The following is a 19,690-nucleotide window of genomic DNA, read 5'->3' as shown; positions in this document are numbered from 1 at the left end:
AAGGCGGGGGTCAGGGACTGGCGGCAGCGAGCCCCCACTGCCCACTGCCCAGAGGCCTGCCCCGTGCCATACGAGGCATATTTGGAGAAGGCTCCAAGCCTCAAAGATACAGCTCCTTTGTGGCCAGGAGACCCAGCTCTAATTCAAGAAAGAAGTGAACCCCTGAGAGGAAGCCGGAGTCCTGGTGGACTTGCGGGAGCAGATCTCCAGGCCAGGACCCTCACTTCTGGATGCACGGCGGCTCCCCCTGCAATGCCGCCAGCGGAAGGGGCCAGTGACATGAGCGAAGAGGGTGGGCCCTGCACACCCAATTCTAAATCTTCCAGTACCAATGTTTCTAAAAAAGCAAAAGTAAATGGGTGATATTTGTTTTAATAATCTATTTTTTAAAATTTTAATTAAAAAAATTTTTTACGGATTTAATTTTAATTAATTAATTGCTTTTAGAGGTGGGGTCTCTGTCATCCATGCTGGAGGGCAGTGGCACCATTACAGCTCACGGCAGCCTCAACCACCCGGCCTCAGGCGATCCTCCTGCCTTGGCCTCCCAGTGCTGGGATTACAGGAGTGAGCCACCATGCCTGGCCAGCAATCTACTTAAACAAACATATCCAAAATAGTTTCTCAACATATCATCAACAAAATATACTATTGATGAAATACTGACATTTTACAAAGAAATTTTTTTTCTCACCAAATCTTCAAAATCCAGCATGAGCTTTGCACTCACAGCAGTTTGAGAATGGAACTGGCCGCGTTCCAAGGGCTCGGTGGCCACAGGGAGCTCCTCAGAGCGCAGCCAGGCCAGAGGCTGCACCGAGGTGCAGAATCAGAGGAGGCACCGGAGACCCCAGAGTCCAGTCTGAGACGGCACAGGGAGCAGGTCTCTGGTGGCCTTGACAAGCTCCAGGATACGGTGGGGAGGGGACTGGACCCTGGGGACCTCAGAGCAGAGCAGGGGAAACAGGAGCCCCACCTAGGGAGAGGGGGCCTCCTCTCCAGGAACCCCAATCAAGACGAGCCTCACGTGACTCCCACTTCCTCTTGGAGGGTGCAGGGGCCTCTCCTGAGGTGAGTTTAGTTTCTGATTTTTTCAGGGGAAACTTCTCAGTACATTGTCCTTGGCCAGATGCCACAGGAGCCGCTGACCCAGTGACCTCACCTCATTCTGCTCAGATTGCACCCCCTGTCCGTGGGGCACTGAGGCAGGAAGAGGAAACTGCTGTAATCTCAGGAAGCTTTTGGCCAGTGGGGCCCTAGAGCCCTGCCCAAGCCCTACTGGGTGTGGCCCCGAGTCCAGGAACCCCCCTCCCCCCCGACCCTCATGTCCCCTCGACCTCTGTGGCATTTTATAAAACAAAGGGGCCCCGGAAGGAGGAAGGAGGGGGTCACACGTGTGAGCCCTGAGCACTGAAGCTGCCCCCACAGGCCCTGGAATCCTCCCCGTGTCCCAAGACAGCCTCCTCTTCAGTCAGTGCTCCCTGTCGTCCCCGGTCCTGGGCCTGGAGGGCTGCTGTGGGGCAGGAGCAGTGGCCACTGGGTCTCTGACCTGCACCAGGAGACACGGGGAGGCTTAGGCCTCTGAACCCACATAGAGCAGGACCGCAGCCCCAGAAAAGGGAAGATTTCAGCAGAGGAGGCCTGTGACGAGAGAGGCGAGGGCTTGAGGGGCTCCCTGTGGGGCCTGGAGTGTGGAAGCCCCATTGGGGCCTGGCAGACCTGTACCAAGACAGTGAGGTCCTGCAGCAGCTGGGGTGAGGAGAGCAGACTCCCAGGCCTGGTAAAGCACACAGGGGCCTCTGGCACCCCTACAAGAGGAAGTTGGAGTGGAGACTCCCAGGCCTAGTAGAGCGCACAGGGGCCTCTGGCAACCCTACAAGAGGAGGTTGGAGTCACCTGACGCTGTCCTGATGTGGCTCCTGCAGAGAAGACTCCTTACTTAGCCCACAGTGCTCCCACCCGCCCTGACACCGTCCTGATGGGGGTCCTGCAGAGAAGACTCCTTACTTAGCCCACAGTGCTCCCACCCGCCCTGACACCGTCCTGATGGGGGTCCTGGAGAGAAGCCTCCTTACTTAGCCCACAGTGCTCCCACCCGCCCTGACACCGTCCTGATGGGGGTCCTGCAGAGAAGACTCCTTACTTAGCCCACAGTGCTCCCACCCACCCTGACACCGTCCTGATGGGGGTCCTGGAGAGAAGACTCCTTACTTAGCCCACAGTGCTCCCACCCGCCCTGACACCGTCCTGATGGGGGTCCTGGAGAGAAGCCTCCTTAGCTCACAGTGCTCCCACCCGCCCTGACACCGTCCTGATGGGGGTCCTGCAGAGAAGACTCCTTACTTAGCCCACAGTGCTCCCACCCGCCCTGACACCGTCCTGATGGGGGTCCTGGAGAGAAGCCTCCTTACTTAGCCCACAGTGCTCCCACCCGCCCTGACACCGTCCTGATGGGGGTCCTGCAGAGAAGACTCCTTACTTAGCCCACAGTGCTCCCACCCGCCCTGACACCGTCCTGATGGGGGTCCTGGAGAGAAGCCTCCTTACTTAGCCCACAGTGCTCCCACCCGCCCTGACACCGTCCTGATGGGGGTCCTGCAGAGAAGCCTCCTTACTTAGCCCACAGTGCTCCCACCCGCCCTGACACCGTCCTGATGGGGTCCTGCAGAGAAGACTCCTTACTTAGCCCACAGTGCTCCCACCCGCCCTGACACGGTCCTGATGGGGGTCCTGCAGAGAAGCCTCCTTAGCCCACAGTGCTTCTACCCGCCCTCAATGTATAACTTCACGTTCAGAAATGGGTTACCCCCCTCCTCAGACCTCACACAATTCACGAATTTCCAAACAGCAGGAAACAGAAACTTCTAAGAAAGCAGAACCCTTGAGTCCAGGTGGGAGAAGGTGCCTGAGAAAACAGCCCTGCCAGAGACAGTACCCCAGCATCCGGACGTTACTCCACAGACGGCCACGTGAGAGACCCGGAACCACCCTTCCCACGGTACCCCAGCGTCCGGACGCTACTCCACAGACGGCCACGTGAGAGACCGGGAACCACCCTTCCCACGGTACCCCAGCGTCCGGACGCTACTCCACAGACGGCCACGTGAGAGACCGGGAACCACCCTTCCCACGGTACCCCAGCGTCCGGACGCTACTCCACAGACGGCCACGTGAGAGACCGGGAACCACCCTTCCCACGGTACCCCAGCGTCCGGACGCTACTCCACAGACGGCCACGTGAGAGACCGGGAACCATCCTTCCCACGGTACCCCAGCGTCCGGACGTTACTCCACAGACGGCCACGTAAGAGACCGGGAACCACACTTCCCAAGCCTTCTGCACTCCCAAAAACATCAGCTTCCCGGAAACCTGAGACATGCTCAAGGAAGAGCACGGTGTGAAGTCAGCTGTGGGTGGAGGATGACCCAGGTGCCCAGGCAAGAGACTGAAGGCACAAACTGTTTCAGTATAATAAAGCAAATAGAATAAGAACAGTCATAGAGTCATAACACAAATTAGATATAGAGATGATCACGGACAATTATCAATCGTTATTATAAACATTATTAATCATTAGCTTTTAATATTACTCTTTGTTCCATTACTATATAACCTGGGAATAACCGGCGGGTATAGGGTCAGGTGCTGAAGGGACTTTGTGAGAAGAGACCTAGAAGGCAAGAGGTGAGCCCTCTGTCACGCCAACATAAGGGCCGCTTGAGGGCTCCTTGGTCAAGTGGTAACGCCAGTGCCTGGGAAGGCACCTGTTACTCAGCAGACCGTGAAAGGGAGTCTCCTTTCCTTGGAGGAGTCAGGGAACACTCTGCTCCACCAGCTTCTTGTGGGAGGCTGGATATTCTCCAGGCCTGGCCTGCAGTCATCCGGAGGCCTAACCCCCTCCCTGTGGTGCTTGAATGATCACACTCCTTGTCCACTTTCATGCTCCTCCCGTACTCCTGGTTCCTCTTTGAAGTTCTTAGAAGATAGCGGTAGAAGAAATAGTGAAAGTCTTAAAGTCTTTGATTGTTCTTATAACTGCATAGAAGAAAACGCTGACGTATGCTGCCTTCTCTCTCTGCTCGGCTACCTAAGAGGGAAAGGCCCCCTGTCCTATGATCACGTGACTTGCTTCACCTTATCAATTACTTGGACGACTCACCCTCCGTACCCTGCCCCCTTGTCTTGTATTCAATAAATATCAGCGCAGCCAGCCGTTCGGAGCCACTAGCGGTCTCCATGTCTTGGTGGTAGTGGTCCCCTGGGCCCAGCTGTTTTCTCTTTATCTGTTTGTCTTGTGTCTTTATTTCTTACGATCTCTTGTCTCTGCACACAGGGAGAACACCCGCTAAGCCCCCGTAGGGCTGGACCCTACATAGGAAGTCCCCTTCATTGCTGTGTGGACGTGGTAGATAAAGTGTTCTCAAGCTGGAAAGATTTAACAGATTGGCCCCTCGGGGACCTGGACATTGAATATTTTACTGATGGAAGCAGTTTCATACTAAGGGGAGTCTGCCGAGCTGGGTATGCCGTGGTGACTTTGGATTCAGCAGTAGAGGTACCGTCTGTGTCTGCAGAAACTTCTGCTTAGAAAGCAGAGCTAATAGCTCTGACAAGAGCTCTCTGGCTAGGAAAAGAGCAGAACGCAAGTGTTTACACAGATTCCAAATATGCTTCTGCCACTTTGCATGTTCATGAGGCTGTTTACAAAGAATAAAAGACTTTTAACAGCTGGAAGTGAAAAAACAAAGTATAAGGAGGAAATTCCACCGCTGTTAAACGCTGTGTGGGCCCCAGAAGAGGTGGCAGCGATGCACTGCAAGAGGCCCTGAAAAGCAGCAAAACAGAAAGGCAGACAAAGAGGCAAACGGGCTGTAATGACAACTCCACCTTCTAGAGAGGAAGCCTTAGCTATGCCTCCCGCTCCCGGAGATTCCCCTCCTGGGGATCCCAAGGTCCAATCCATACGAAAAGGCTTGGTTTGCCCACAAGAATAAGAACTACATTGAAGAAAGATGGTAAAAATTCTCCAACGGGAGGCTAGCCATACCTGGAATGGTGGCCCTCAGATTTGTAAAACAGTTCCACTGGAAAAAAAAAACAAAAAACCAGCACTAAAGACGTTATTAAGGCATCATTTCTTTTTTTTTTTTTTTTGAGACGGAGTCTCGCTCTATCCCCCAGGCTGGAGTGCTGTGGCGTGATCTCGGCTCACTGCAAGCTCCGCCTCCCAGGTTCACGCCATTCTCCTGCCTCAGCCTCCCATGTAGCTGGGACCACAGGTGCCCGCCACCACACCCGGCTAATTTTTTTTTGTATTTTTAGTAGAGACGGGGTTTCATGTGTTAGCCAGGATGGTCTCGATCTCCCGACCTTGTGATCCGCCCGCCTCGGCCTCCCAAAGTGCTGGGATTACAGGCATGAGCCACCGCGCCCGGCCCTGTTAAGGCATCATTTCTATGTGCCATGGCTCACTGCTATTACTCGAGCCATTTGTAAACAAATGGTGTTAAATTCGTGCTCAGAACAATCCACGACAAGGGCCTACTCGGCCCCCAGGAGTTCGGGAAACAGGAGCCAGGCAGCCATACCCTGTGAAAAACTGTGGTACGGACTTCGAGGAAGTACCCTGAGAGGGGGGTTATCAGTGCACGTGGGTGTTCATCTGCACCTTTTCAGGAGGTTGAGGCCTTCCCCACCTGGACAGAGAAGGCACTAGAAGTAACCAAGGTGTTGTTAAGAGACATTATTCCCAGATTTGGACTGCCTCTAACTCTAAGATCAGACAATAGCCCAATATTTATGGCTGAAATAGTTCAGGACTTAACTTGATTATTAAAAATGAAGTGGAAATTACATACAGCTTACAGGCTGCAGAGCTCAGGTAAAGTGGAATGCATGAACTGGACACTCAAGCAGCTGCTAAAGAAATTTTGTCAAGAGCTGGGCGCGGTGGCTCACGCCTGTAATCCCAGCCCTTTGGGAGGCCGAGGCGGGCGGATCACGAGGTCAGGAGATCGAGACCATCCTGGCTAACACGTGAAACCCCGTCTCTACTACAAATACAAAAAGTCAGCCAGGCATGGTGGCGGGCGCCTGTAGTCCCAGCTACTCGGGAGGCTGAGGCAGGAGAATGGCGTGAACCCGGGAGGCGGAGCTTGCGGTGAGCCGAGATCGCGCCACTGCACTCCAGCCTGGGCGACAGAGCAAGACTCCGACTCAAAAAAATAAATAAATAAAATAAATAATAACAATAAAAGGCCTCAGAGGGGAAGGGAATGAGGCAGGAAATTAAATAAAATTAAAATTAAAAAGAAAGAGAAATAGGTTTTCCTGTATCAGGCTGACTCGTCCCGGAGGCAGCAGCAGACACAGCTGAGACCCAGGAAAAGTCCTGATAATATTATCTAATGTGCTCTGAGACTCTCCCAGCACTCCCTCAACACAGGGAGAAGAAAAAACAAATTTTCCTTTGTTTTATGGAATGAGTTTATAGATTCCTGTTCTCTGTAACTAGTGACTTCAAGTATTCTGTTTTATCTAAGAAGTACAGTGAAGGTCATGAGACGCCTGAGCAGGCCTGAACACCAACTGCCTGGGCACCATAGTGAAGGTAATGGGATAATCCAGCTGCCTGGGCACCACAGTGAGGGTTATGGGATAATCCAGCTGCCTGGGCACCACAGTGAGGGTTATGGGATAATCCAGCTGCCTGGGCACCACAGTGAGGATTATGGGATAATCCAACTGCCTGGGCACCACAGTGAAGGTAATGGGATAATCCGGCTGCCTGGGCACCACAGTGAGGGTTATGGGATAATCCAGCTGCCTGGGCACCACACTGAAGGTAATGGGATAATCCGGCTGCCTGGGCACCACAGTGAGGGTTATGGGATAATCCGGCTGCCTGGGCACCACACTGAAGGTAATGGGATAATCCGGCTGCCTGGGCACCACGGTGAGGGTTATGGGATAATCTGGCTGCCTGGGCACCACAGTGAGGGTTATGGGATAATTCAGCTGCCTGGGCACCACAGTGAGGGTTATGAGATAATCCAGCTGCCTGGGCACCACAGTGAGGGTTATGGGATAATTCAGCTGCCTGGGCACCACAGTGAGGGTTATGGGATAATCCGGCTGCCTGGGCACCACAGTGAGGGTTATGGGATAATCCAGCTGCCGGGGCACCACAGTGAGGGTTATGGGATAATCTAGCTGCCTGGGCACCACAGTGAGGGTTATGGGATAATTCAGCTGCCTGGGCACCATAGTGAAGGTAATGGGATAATCCGGCTGCCTGGGCACCACACTGAAGGTAATGGGATAATCCGGCTGCCTGGGCACCACAGTGAGGGTTATGGGATAATCCGGCTGCCTGGGCACCACAGTGAGGGTTATGGGATAATCCAGCTGCCTGGGCACCACACTGAAGGTAATGGGATAATCTGGCTGCCTGGGCACCACACTGAAGGTAATGGGATAATCCAGCTGCCTGGGCACCACAGTGAGGGTTATGGGAGATGGGGTTTCACCGTGTTAGCCAGGATGGTCTCGATCTCCTGACCTCGTGATCCGCCCGCCTCGGCCTCCCAAAGTGCTGGGATTACAGGCGTGAGCCACGGTGCCCGGCAGAGGTGAGGGCTTTGGGGGAACGGTTGTGGGGCCTGGAGTGTGGAGGCGTCAGCACAGGCCTGGCAGGAGCCCTGAACCGGGACAGTGAGGTCCTGCAGCTGCTGGCCTGGGGTGTGGAGACTCCCAACACAGCGGAAGTCTCCAGGACCCCCACACCACTAACAAGATGAGACTTGTGCTCCCTTGGGCTCTAGAGAGGAAGCCCCTCTTAGCCCTCAGCCCCTCTTTCCTCCCTATCCTAAAGTAATTTGATCCTCAGGAATTTGTTCCGCCCTCATCTGGCCCCGGCCAAATCCCGATTTGACAAATGCCAGGAAAAGGAAACTGTTGAGAAACCGAAACTACTGGGGAAAGGGAGGGCTCACTGAGAACCATCCCGGTAACCCGACCACCGCTGGTCTTCGCTGGACACCATGAATCACACTGTCCAAACCTTCTTCTCTCCTGTCAACAGCGGCCAGCCCCCCAACTATGAGATGCTCAAGGAGGAGCACGAGGTGGCTGTGCTGGGGGCGCCCCACAACCCTGCTCCCCCGACGTCCACCGTGATCCACATCCGCAGCGAGACCTCCGTGCCCGACCATGTCGTCTGGTCCTTGTTCAACACCCTCTTCATGAACCCCTGCTGCCTGGGCTTCATAGCATTCGCCTACTCCGTGAAGGTGCGTATGGCCCCAGGGAATGCTCAGAGGGTGCCGGTGAGCCTGGAGCTCCACCTGCCCACATGCTGCCTGGGGTGGGGACTTGTGGGTCCCTGTGACTGTGAGTTTGTGTGCACCTCTGTCCCGTGTGTGCCCACGTCAGTAGCTTTGTCTGTGTGATCTGTGTGTGTGTGTGGCTTGGGGAATCTGCCCAGTGCAGGTCTAGGAGGAGGCTCCAGGAGGCTGGCTGGCTGGCTCAGAGTCTGTCCCCGGCTATCCACTAGCCCAGAGCAGTTCTCCCTATAGCCCAGTAAGAAATTACACCCTCACCTTCCAGACTGGCACCCAGGCTCTCCCAGAAAGTGAGAAGGGAACTCACAGGTGACTTCACCCCATGGTGGGGAGAACAGCCTGTGCTGGGGCCAAGGCAGAAGGAGGATGAGCCCCGAGGCTCCTGGAGAGTCTGAGCCCGGGTGAGGAAGGGGAGGAGGTGGTCCCTGATCTCAGGGCGGGGAGAGCCAGTGAGGAGACGGAGCCATAGCACGCGGCTCTCAGCTGGGGGATCCTGGTCCCCTCACCATCTCCTCTCCCCCAGTCTAGGGACAGGAAGATGGTTGGCGACGTGACCGGGGCCCAGGCCTATGCCTCCACCGCCAAGTGCCTGAACATCTGGGCCCTGATTCTGGGCATCCTCATGACCATTCTGCTCATTGTCATCCCAGTGTTGATCTTCCAGGCCTATGGATAGATCAGGAGGCATCACTGAGGCCAGGAGCTCTGCCTATGACCTGTATCCCACGTACTCCACCTTCCATTCCTCGCCCTGCCCCCGGAGCCGAGTCCTGTATCAGCCCTTTATCCTCACACGCTTTTCTACAATGGCATTCAATAAAGTGCACGTGTTTCTGGTGCTGCTGCGACTTCACCTGGGGAGGGGTCTGGCTGAGGGTTCAGAGCGTGGTTCTGAGACTGAGCAGGTTGGTCAGCCCCTGCACTGCCCCTTCCAGCCTCCGTGCATCTCTTGGGGATGGGGCAAGTGCTCAGGCCTTCTGGTTTCGGGCCTCCTGCCTTGAGCAGCAGCTGGATCCAGGACCCTGGGAGGAGTTCCTGTGTCCTGCAGGTCTCAGCTCCTACTCAACGTGGGCTCTTTCCGGGAACGTCAGTGCTGAGTCCGGGACACCCTGGGCCCAAGGCCACGCTCGCGGCCTGTCAGCAATCCAGGCTGTCGGCTCGGGACAGAGGGAAGGGTTAAGCCCCCAGCAGGGCCAGGGAGGGGCAAGGTGGCACCGGCTCCCCAGCTGCTCCCAGGCCCTGCTCTGTGGTGCTGGGGACCTGGCTTTAGTTCCTCGGGGTGGAGGGAGCGCCGCGCTGCCTGCCTCTGAGCTGTCTGGAGCAGCCAGTCCTGCAGATGTGGGCAGCTCAGGCCCTGTGGGAGGGAGGGGGCTTTGTGCCCAGGGTAGCAGCTGAAGGAGCCCCGGGCCTCGCAGCCCCTCCTGGGTGACCAGGTGCTGCTTCGTGGCAGCTGCCCCCTCCAGTCCAGCGGGTATGGGCCCTGCTCCCCCGTGGTGGGGGCGGCGCAGGAGAGTGGAGCGACCCTCATCGAAGTTACCTCTACCCGGGTCTGAGCCCCCGGACAGACACCCCCGCCCCGACCTGGTTACAGCTCCCTTCCCCGGTTCGGTCTCCGGTGTGCGCATGTGGGGTGCCCCATGGGCGGCCGCGGTAGGAGCTGGGGTGGCCATGCGGGCCCCCGCCCCGCCGTCCACCCCCGACTCCAGGTCTGGATCTACTCGCCCTCCCCACCCTTACCCGCCCCCAGCCCCGGAGCCGCGCTCTCACCCCAGGGGCCGCAAGGGCGATGGACGCGGAGGAAGCGCCCTCTCCCCCTCGGGGGGTCTCCCGGAGGCGAGTCCCAAAGGGGGCGAACTCCGAAGTGGGTCCCGGGTGGGAGGCGCGCGGCCCCGCCCGGCGGGGAGGGAGAAGCGGCGGAGGCGGGTGCTCAGCGGCGCCCCTGGCGGCGGCCGGCGCAGGTGCAGGTCCCGGAGGAGGCTCCGCCCGCAGCCCAGACCCCCGCGGGGTGGGCGGGACGCGGACCCTGAGACCCGCAGCGCCGGACCCGGACGGGAGCCCCTCTCCTCCCCCCTCGGGCACGTCCCCGGCCGAGCCTTCCCGCCCTCCTCTGGGGCTCCCACCTCCCCTTCACCCGCGGGGGACCCGATTTCCGCGTCTCCTGGGCCCCTCCCTGGGCAGGGGGTCCAGCCGGAATCCAGGAGTGACCCGCTGGAGAACTTGGTGGCCAGGGAGTCACCCTGGGAGCCCGGTCCTGTGACCCCTTAATGGATTCTCTGCGCTCCTGGACGGGCCCATTGGTCGCATCGGGGCAGGGGAATCGCAATAAGGAAAATGTAATTCACGCAGAGCCGGCTGCGGGGGAGACGGGAGTTTTATTATTACTCAAATCCTTCTCCCCAAAAACGTGGGGATCCGAGTTTCGAAGGATGATATGGTGGGTAGGCGGCCAGTGAGTCAGGAGCGCTGACCGGTCCGGTTGGAGATGAAGTCTTGGGGAGTCGAAGCTGTCTTCCCAACCCTAACCCAGCTCCTCGGTGGGGGCCGCAGGACCACATGAGCCAGATTGTGGATAAACCTGACCACGTTTCAGGTTTTTTTCTATCTACTGGGAGACTGCCTTTCCTTGGCGCTGGTTGCTACCAATTATTATTTTAGAGAAACAGTGCAACAACCATCTGACCATCACCTGAGGGGTCGCCTGACATTACTGGTTGCGGGTGGGAAGCGCTCTCCTGTCCTGCTCAAGCCGGAGGAGCTACCTGCTGTAACAGTATCAGTGAGAAGAATTATTATAACTGTGAGCTGAGCTAACCCACCCACAATCTTGCCTTTCCTTTAATTATTCCTGGTTTTTGGGGCCAAGCTGACTTTGAGAGACATTTAGGCTATAGTTTAAATGACAACAGGCCTTGTGTGAAACTCAGCAGCTCATCATGATTGAGGACTAAACTCTGATTTTTTATCTTGCCCAAATTCCTACCTAAGGGGCTTGGGGAGTCATGCCCTACAAACCATAAATTCTCATCAGATGGGTTTTATTTAACCATGTATATCATGACTTACTTTCCAACCTGGCCCTGGCAGAACATTACGATATGAGGAAGAAAATAAAAATATTTTGCCCCCAAACAAGTTTCTTTGCCATATTTTGAAATGGCCCCGGCAAAGCTGTTCTTTGTAGGGGGAAATTTGCAGCTGTAAAGAATCTCTATTAACATAGCTAAATCTTTTTCTTCCAGACCCTCCCAATCCTGAAGAGATTAACAGTCTAGCACCTTTTAGGAATAGGAAACATTCGTCATCTATTGTCTCTAAGGGCAGCCACTATAAGACTTCAAAAGAACTTTGGTCTCCATAATCTTTGTTTTAAGCTGAACACCCCCTTTCTACCAATCCCAGGTCTTTAGACAAACTCAATGACTCAATCGTCAACCAGAGGATTAAATTCACCTGTAGCCTGGGGCACTGCGCCGCCCCCCCACCCCCCAGCTTTGTGTTGTCCCGCCTTTCCGGACCAAACCAATGTATTTTTTTTTTCAATGTATTTCTTAAATGTATTTCATCGATGCCTCATGTCTTCCTAAAATATATAAAACCAAGCTGGGCCCCGACCACCTTGGCCCATGTTCTCAAGACCTCCTGAGGGCCGTGTCACGAGCCACGGTCACTCATATTTTGGCTTAGAATAAATCTCTTCAAATATTTTACAGAGTTCGACTCTTTTCGTCCACATAATTTAGAGCTTAAGATTGGCCTTTTGAGATTCCCCCCCCCCTTTTTCTTGCGTGCCTGACACCCATGGCTCCCCTTGGACCTGACAGGTCCTGTGGCCCCACCAGGGAGGGGCGACTCAGCTCGAGAGGACAGAAGGGGTTTATTAAACCCTTTTTTTGAGACGCAGAGTTCTCTGGCGCACAGGACAGGGTCCGTGGCGGGATCTCGGCTCACTGCAGCCTCCGCCTCCCAAACCCTTTCTTTACTGCAATGTCCTCGCGAGCAGGAAGGCCCCTCCAGCGGTTGCAAATGGATGCCCGCAGCACACACCCGCCCGGTGGGGAGGAACGCCCGCCGCACCCAGGGTCGGCCGGTCCCTTCCCCTCTCAGTCTCCGCCCTCTGGGAGGCAAACTTGTCCACGCCGGGGTCAGCCTGGCCGGTCCCTCGGCACCCCGTGTAGGGCACGTGTGTCCTCCGGCGCCTCCCGCCTTGGGCTCGGCGTCCTCCCCGTCCCTCCCAGGAGGGTTTCTCCCGCTGTGAACGCACCGCGTGTGGCCGCATTCTCCCGACTGAGAGCACCTGCGCCGTGCCTGGTCTTGCCCTTTTCCAGAGCCCGCGGCCGGAGTCTCCCCTGCGGAGGAGGAGAGGCCCAAGGCCGCTGCGGGCCTGGCAGGGGCTGCTGTCCACGGGGACCCCAGGAGTCCGCGGCGAGGAGCGGCCAGGCCGACCAGCTCTGTTCCCGCGGGTGCTGTCTGGGAAACTTCTCGGCTCCGGCCTCTCACCTCCCCGCGGCCCGCGCACCCCCGACGCCCGTGGGGACCGGGATCTGGCCGCGCTGCTGGGCCGTGGCGAGCTGGCGTTCGGCGCCCGGGACCCACGACGCGCCCTGCGCCTCCGACTTCGTGATGCCTCGGACTTCCCGTCACATTTCAAGAGTGCGGGATCCCGGGGCCCTCGCTGGCTGCACCAGAGGGGTCTCCACCTGGCGGGACCCTCTTCCCGAGCTCCCGCGGGGCTCCCGGTCGGAAGCTGCCCTCCCAGGCCCTCGCGAGCGCTGCCCGCCTGGGGAAGGTCCCCGCACCCGCGCGCCCCGCGCCTGGGCCTGGGCACCTGGCTGCGCCTCCTCCCCGGGCCCGGCTGCGGCTCCCGCCGACCTCCCTGCCTCGGAGCGAGTGCCTTTCCCTGATCCCGCGGCGCCGGGCCCGCCCCTCACTCCCCAGGACCCCCGAGCCGGCTTCACTCCGTGGTCACGCTCGCGAAAGCCGAACCCCCGGCGAGAGGGCGCGCCCTCATGCGCGTCCGTGGCCCCCCGCGGGGACCCTCGGAGTTAGGGCGCCGCAGGGTGAGCGGCGCGGGGAGCTGGAGGCAGTTAGCGATGTCGGTACCGAGCTAGGTCCCGGGAGAGCCCTTCAGTACCGCCGGCTGAGGCGGAAGGCAGGCGGCGCTTGTCATCGCGGTCCCACTGCCCGCAGCCTGAGAGCCAGAACCCCCGAGGGACAAGGCACCCGTGGGAGGAGGGCCCCACCGCCACAGTGAGGCCCTGCCTTGGCCCCACGAACTCCTCCACCCAGGAGGCCAGCTGGGTTTGGGTTCAGACTTCAGAGTTTCCGTCCGACTTGGTGGAAAAGTCACTGGGTCTGACTGGCTTGTGTCTTCAGCCCATAGCGGGGGGGCCTCCGCCCCACCCTCGGGCCATTGGCTGCCCCCACCCCAGGGAAGCAGGGAAGATGCCGGCTGGACTGGAGGAGGCAGCTGCTAGGACCCAGCACACCTGGATCACCCAGGAGGGGCTGCAGCCCTGAGGTTCCTTCAGCTGCTACCCTAGGAACAAAGCCCCTGCCCCTCCCACAGGGCCTACGGCGCACACATCTGCAAGACCAGCTGCCCAGCCAGCTCAGAGGCAGGTTGTCCTGGCCCGAAGGTATTCTGGAGAGTGTGTCCTTACCTTGGTGTCAGAGAAACGCCCACCCCACGTTCCTGGTCCAGCTGCTGCCCACAGCAGGAGGCGGAAACCAGCAGATTCTGAGCATATCCCTGCTCCCCTGAGAGCTTCACAGAGGAGGGATACGGCTGTGCAGGGGCTGAGCACTGGGCTGTCTCAGGACTAGGCCGGGACCCCTCAGCAGGGCCCCCACTCCAGATGAAGTCACAGCATCATCACAAGCACGTGCACTTTATTGAATGACACTGTAGACAGGTGTGTGGGTATAAACTGCTGTATCTAGGGGCAGGACCAAGGGGGCAGGGCCAATAGCCCCAGCGTGCAGGGCCAGCATTGCACAGTGGAGTGCAAAGGTTGCAGGCTATGGGCGGCTACTAGTAACCCCGTTTTTCTTGTATTATCTGTAACATAATATGGTAGACTGTCACAGAGCCGAATACTAGTAACAGGATGAATCCAATGGTCATGAGGATGCCCAGAATCAGGGCCCAGATGTTCAGGCACTTGGCGGTGGAGGCATAGGCCTGGGCCCCGGTCACGTCGCCAACCATCTTCCTGTCCCTAGACTGGGGGAGAGGAGATGGTGAGGGGACCAGGATCCCCCAGCTGAGAGCCGCGTGCTATGGCTCCGTCTCCTCACTGGCTCTCCCCGCCCTGAGATCAGGGACCACCTCCTCCCCTTCCTCACCCGGGCTCAGACTCTCCAGGAGCCTCGGGGCTCATCCTCCTTCTGCCTTGGCCCCAGCACAGGCTGTTCTCCCCACCATGGGGTGAAGTCACCTGTGAGTTCCCTTCTCACTTTCTGGGAGAGCCTGGGTGCCAGTCTGGAAGGTGAGGGTGTAATTTCTTACTGGGCTGTAGGGAGAATTGCTCTGGGCTAATGGATAGCCGGGGACAGACTCTGAGCCAGCCAGCCAGCCTCCTGGAGCCTCCTCCTAGACCTGCACTGGGCAGATTCCCCAAGCCACACACACACACAGATCACACAGACAAAGCTACTGACGTGGGCACACACGGGACAGAGGTGCACACAAACTCACAGTCACAGGGACACACAAGTCCCCACCCCAGGCAGCATGTGGGCAGGTGGAGCCCCAGGCTCACTGGCACCCCCTGGATTTCCGCCAGGGCCATACGCACCTTCACGGAGTAGGCGAATGCTATGAAGCCCAGACAGCACCAGTTCAAGAAGAGGGTGTTGAACAGGGACCAGACGACATGGTCGGGCACGGAGGTCTCGCTGTGGATGTTGATCACGGTGGACCTTGGAAGGATGGTGCTGGGGGGTGCCCCCAGCACAGCCACCTCATGTTCCTCCTTGTGCATCTTCTGGCTTTGGGGAAGGAAGTGTTGAGTGAAGGTTTGAGAAGTGTGGTTTTCTGCGTGGAGCGAAGGGCCGCTGTGGTGTCCGGATGCTGGGACGGTGCTCAGTGAGACCTCCTTTCCCCTGTCGTTTCAGTTTCGCAGAAGTGTGTATTTCTCTTAAGTTTCTATTTCCTGCTGTTTGTAAATTGGTGAATTAGCCAGGGACCAATGAGGTGTGGTTTAACTTCTTGTGGATCAAATTACTTTATGGCAGGGTGGGAGGAAAGGCTGAAGGCTAAGGGGAGGGGCTTCCTCATCAGAAACTCAAGTCAGGACTAGTGACTTACTAAGTGTTGGGTTTAGGGGGCCCTGGGGATTTTACCCAGGCTTGGGTTCTGTCCACCCCAGGCCAGCAAGTGCAGGACCTCACTGTCCCGGTTCAGGGCCCCTGCCAGGCCCCCACACGCCAGGCGCCAGGACAATCCCCCCAAAGCCCTCACCTCACTTGTCGCAGGCCTCTCTCCTGAAATCCTTGCTCTTTCTTCAGGCTGCAGTCCTGCTCTGTGCGGGTTTGGGGACTAAACCTCCCAGTGTCTCCTGGTGCAGGTCAGAGGCCTGGTGGCCAAAGTTTCCTGCCCCAAAGCAGCCCTCCAGGCCCAGGAACGGGAACTCTGGGGAGAACTGACTCCCCAGAGGGGAGTGTGTTGAGACACGGGGAGGATTCCAGGTCCTGTGGGGGGAGCTTCAGAGCACAGGGCACACAGGTGCCACCCCCTACCTTCCGGGTCCCAGCAATTCCCGTGGCTTTGGTTGGGGTGAGTGCTGGATGACCTAGGCGTTGGGTCCTAGCCATGCAGGAGAGACCTGGAGGGTTGGCAAAGCCAAGTCTGGGGCTGTCAGGCCTGGGCGCCCCTTCCCAGGGACGGGGAATTGTGGACTGACTAGCAGGAGGGAGCCCTCAGGCACAAGGATCATAAATTACAAATTGCAAATTACATAAAGGAAAAATCAGAGCCCAAAGGTGGGCCTGCAATTATTAATGTAATGTTCTTAAGTTCTCTTTCTGCTTTCGTTTCTGCCTGCTTTAAGTCTGCTGTTACTTTTCTACAGAGATAAAATCCACTGTTTGCATCCAACCATTTCTTTTTATTGTTTGTGTAAACCAATGAATTTGTATTACTATCTCATGGCTGGAGTTCTGAAGTAAAAGCCGTACTTTTGCTTGAGTGTGTATGTGTGTATATGTGCACATACACATATTTTGTTACGTGTTTTTGGCCACAAGTTACCATATTTAGCTTAAACTTAAAGAGTACTCAAAAATTAAATAATAAGCCTAAATGCTTTTCACGTTCATGTGACTTAAGTAGAATCTTTAATAAGCTAGCTTTAAAATTACTGGTAACGTTAGAAATTGTGCAGGACGAGCCACAGACAAAACCCTCAGACATCGAGTTGAGGAAAGAAAGGGCTTTATTTGGCCTTTATTCGGCCAGGAGCATCAGCGGACTTAACATCTCAAACACTGAGCTCCAAAACCATCAGCCCCTCCCTACCCATTGCAGCTAAAAAAAAAAAAGAACTAGCCCTTGCCCTTGCTTGGAGTCCCTGCTGGGCCTCCCCAAATCGCACACCAACCCCCCCCACCCTCCACCCACCCCTCAACAGGCCGCTGCCAGCCCCAGCCACATCCCAGGCCACTTAGACCAAACTATGTCTGGGTCCCGGCAAGCCAGGGGTGGATGTGGATGGAGCCGGCTCTGAGACATCGAGGGCTGCCTACACAAACTCCTCACAAGGCTCTGTGACCTCCTATCAAAGGCCAGACATCACTGCGGAGTGGGGTGGGGCTTGAATTTCCTGTGGAAGGTATTTTGGAAGCTTCTTTAAATCACGGGCGGTTTAGGAAGGAAAAAACTGCAGGGCACAAGAGGGAGACAGGATTCTGAGAGGCAGGCATGGAACTGAAACCACCTTTGCAAAAGTCATAACTGAGAATATGATGACAGTGAAGGAGGTCTGACCCTAACCGACTCCGCCTGGCTTCTAACCTCCAAGCTGCCCTTGCTCATCCCTGGGCTTAGCCTAAACTAATCTGGAGAGAAACAGTTTATAGATCAAGGCTGAACAAGCCCCCTTCCTACCTGAGGACCAGACTGCCTTTGCAGGACTAGCAAATTAGCCACAAGATTAGAAATTATGGTTTAGGAGTCAGGCGGCTGGAGGATGCAAGATTCTGACCCCGCCAGCCCCTAAATTGCTCCCGGTGATCACAGCACTACTGTAGAACCTAGGATCAGAGTTTGAGATACTTTATAGACCCTGTACTCAATGGATCAGCTGGCACCACCTAGATCCACAATCTTGCTCATGTGGTCCTGTGGCCCCCACCGAGGAGGTGGGTTAGGGTTGGGAAGACAGCTTCGACTCCCCAAGACTTCATCTCCAACCGGACCGGTCAGCGCTCCTGACTCACTGGCCGCCTACCCACCATATCATCCTTCGAAACTCGGATCCCCACGTTTTTGGGGAGAAGGATTTGAGTAATAATAAAACTCCCGTCTCCCCCGCAGCCGGCTCTGCGTGAATTACATTTTCCTTATTGCGATTCCCCTGCCCCGATGCGACCAATGGGCCCGTCCAGGAGCGCAGAGAATCCATTAAGGGGTCACAGGACCGGGCTCCCAGGGTGACTCCCTGGCCACCAAGTCCTCCAGCGGGTCACTCCTGGATTCCGGCTGGACCCCCTGCCCAGGGAGGGGCCCAGGAGACGCGGAAATCGGGTCCCCCGCGGGTGAAGGGGAGGTGGGAGCCCCAGAGGAGGGCGGGAAGGCTCGGCCGGGGACGTGCCCGAGGGGGAGGAGAGGGGCTCCCGTCCGGGTCCGGCGCTGCGGGTCTCAGGGTCCGCGTCCCGCCCACCCCGCGGGGGTCTGGGCTGCGGGCGGAGCCTCCTCCGGGACCTGCACCTGCGCCGGCCGCCGCCAGGGGCGCCGCTGAGCACCCGCCTCCGCCGCTTCTCCCTCCCCGCCGGGCGGGGCCGCGCGCCTCCCACCCGGGACCCACTTCGGAGTTCGCCCCCTTTGGGACTCGCCTCCGGGAGACCCCCCGAGGGGGAGAGGGCGCTTCCTCCGCGTCCATCGCCCTTGCGGCCCCTGGGGTGAGAGCGCGGCTCCGGGGCTGGGGGCGGGTAAGGGTGGGGAGGGCGAGTAGATCCAGACCTGGAGTCGGGGGTGGACGGCGGGGCGGGGGCCCGCATGGCCACCCCAGCTCCTACCGCGGCCGCCCATGGGGCACCCCACATGCGCACACCGGAGACCGAACCGGGGAAGGGAGCTGTAACCAGGTCGGGGCGGGGGTGTCTGTCCGGGGGCTCAGACCCGGGTAGAGGTAACTTCGATGAGGGTCGCTCCACTCTCCTGCGCCGCCCCCACCACGGGGGAGCAGGGCCCATACCCGCTGGACTGGAGGGGGCAGCTGCCACGAAGCAGCACCTGGTCACCCAGGAGGGGCTGCTGCGAGGTCCGGGGCTCCTTCAGCTGCTACCCTGGGCACAAAGCCCCCTCCCTCCCACAGGGCCTGAGCTGCCCACATCTGCAGGACTGGCTGCTCCAGACAGCTCAGAGGCAGGCAGCGCGGTGCTCCCTCCACCCCGAGGAACTAAAGCCAGGTCCCCAGCACCACAGAGCAGGGCCTGGGAGCAGCTGGGGAGCCGGTGCCACCTTGCCCCTCCCTGGCCCTGCTGGGGGCTTAACCCTTCCCTCTGTCCCGAGCCGACAGCCTGGATTGCTGACAGGCCGCGAGCGTGACCTTGGGCCCAGGGTGTCCCGGACTCAGCACTGACGTTCCCGGAAAGAGCCCACGTTGAGTAGGAGCTGAGACCTGCAGGACACAGGAACTCCTCCCAGGGTCCTGGATCCAGCTGCTGCTCAAGGCAGGAGGCCCGAAACCAGAAGGCCTGAGCACTTGCCCCGTCCCCAAGAGATGCACAGAGGCTGGAAGGGGCAGTGCAGGGGCTGACCAACCTGCTCATGAAAGGAGGGTCCAGCTGGGCTTCCTGGGTCGAGTAGGGGTTCAGAAAGCTGTGAAACACTCATTTCCTGCATCAGGACTTACTTCGGTGCTGGATGAAGAGTACTGAAGATACATGCCTAAAATATTCCTAACACCAGGATTTGTGCATGTGTTTCCTTCCCCAAGAAAGCTATAAACAGCAAAAATTCTGCTGTAAGCTTCCCTATGTCCTCTCTCCCTCTCTTCCTTCCCCCTCCCCTAAAACTAAAAGGAATGTTAAAACACCCTTTTTCTGTGACCAGCGGACCTATCTATGCTCCCAATTCCAATTCCTTGTGAACATACTTTGTAAAGTCCTGTAAAATCCTGTCTCC

General features: G+C 57.6%; 3 protein-coding genes across 5 annotated transcripts; 2 read left to right on the top strand and 1 right to left on the bottom strand.

Moving 5' to 3' along the window:
* Nucleotides 1-7,296: 7,296 nt before the first annotated feature.
* On the top strand, nucleotides 7,297-9,181 carry LOC100971164 (interferon-induced transmembrane protein 3). The gene is made up of 2 exons (XM_034951329.3): nucleotides 7,297-8,292; nucleotides 8,867-9,181. Exons 1-2 carry the CDS (start codon nucleotides 8,044-8,046, stop codon nucleotides 9,017-9,019), a joined length of 402 nt encoding a protein of 133 aa, XP_034807220.1. The 5' UTR covers nucleotides 7,297-8,043; the 3' UTR covers nucleotides 9,020-9,181.
* LOC134731176 (uncharacterized) lies at nucleotides 9,055-12,050 on the top strand. The gene has a single exon (XM_063607984.1). The coding sequence runs from the start codon at nucleotides 9,055-9,057 to the stop codon at nucleotides 9,736-9,738; it is 684 nt and encodes a 227-aa protein (XP_063464054.1). The 3' UTR covers nucleotides 9,739-12,050.
* Nucleotides 12,051-14,215: 2,165 nt separating this feature from the next.
* Nucleotides 14,216-19,564, bottom strand: IFITM1 (interferon induced transmembrane protein 1). Of its 3 annotated transcripts, none has more exons than XM_063607986.1 (3): nucleotides 19,328-19,564; nucleotides 15,141-15,500; nucleotides 14,216-14,566 (listed from the first exon to the last, which is right to left on the bottom strand). In XM_063607986.1, the coding sequence occupies exons 2-3, from the start codon at nucleotides 15,324-15,326 to the stop codon at nucleotides 14,375-14,377; spliced, it is 378 nt and encodes a 125-aa protein (XP_063464056.1). In that variant the 5' UTR covers nucleotides 15,327-15,500; nucleotides 19,328-19,564; the 3' UTR covers nucleotides 14,216-14,374. The 3 variants fall into 3 exon arrangements, with proteins under 3 accessions (XP_063464056.1, XP_034807219.1, XP_063464055.1); XM_034951328.3 differs by having other exon boundaries at nucleotides 15,141-15,497; nucleotides 19,328-19,514; XM_063607985.1 differs by lacking the exon at nucleotides 19,328-19,564 and adding an exon at nucleotides 15,806-17,871.
* Nucleotides 19,565-19,690: the final 126 nt, after the last annotated feature.

The sequence above is a fragment of the Pan paniscus genome, chromosome 9 (genome assembly GCF_029289425.2).
Source record: "Pan paniscus chromosome 9, NHGRI_mPanPan1-v2.0_pri, whole genome shotgun sequence".
In the NCBI taxonomy this organism is placed as follows: Eukaryota; Metazoa; Chordata; class Mammalia; order Primates; family Hominidae; genus Pan; species Pan paniscus.
This window is presented reverse-complemented; position numbering and strand designations above follow the sequence as displayed.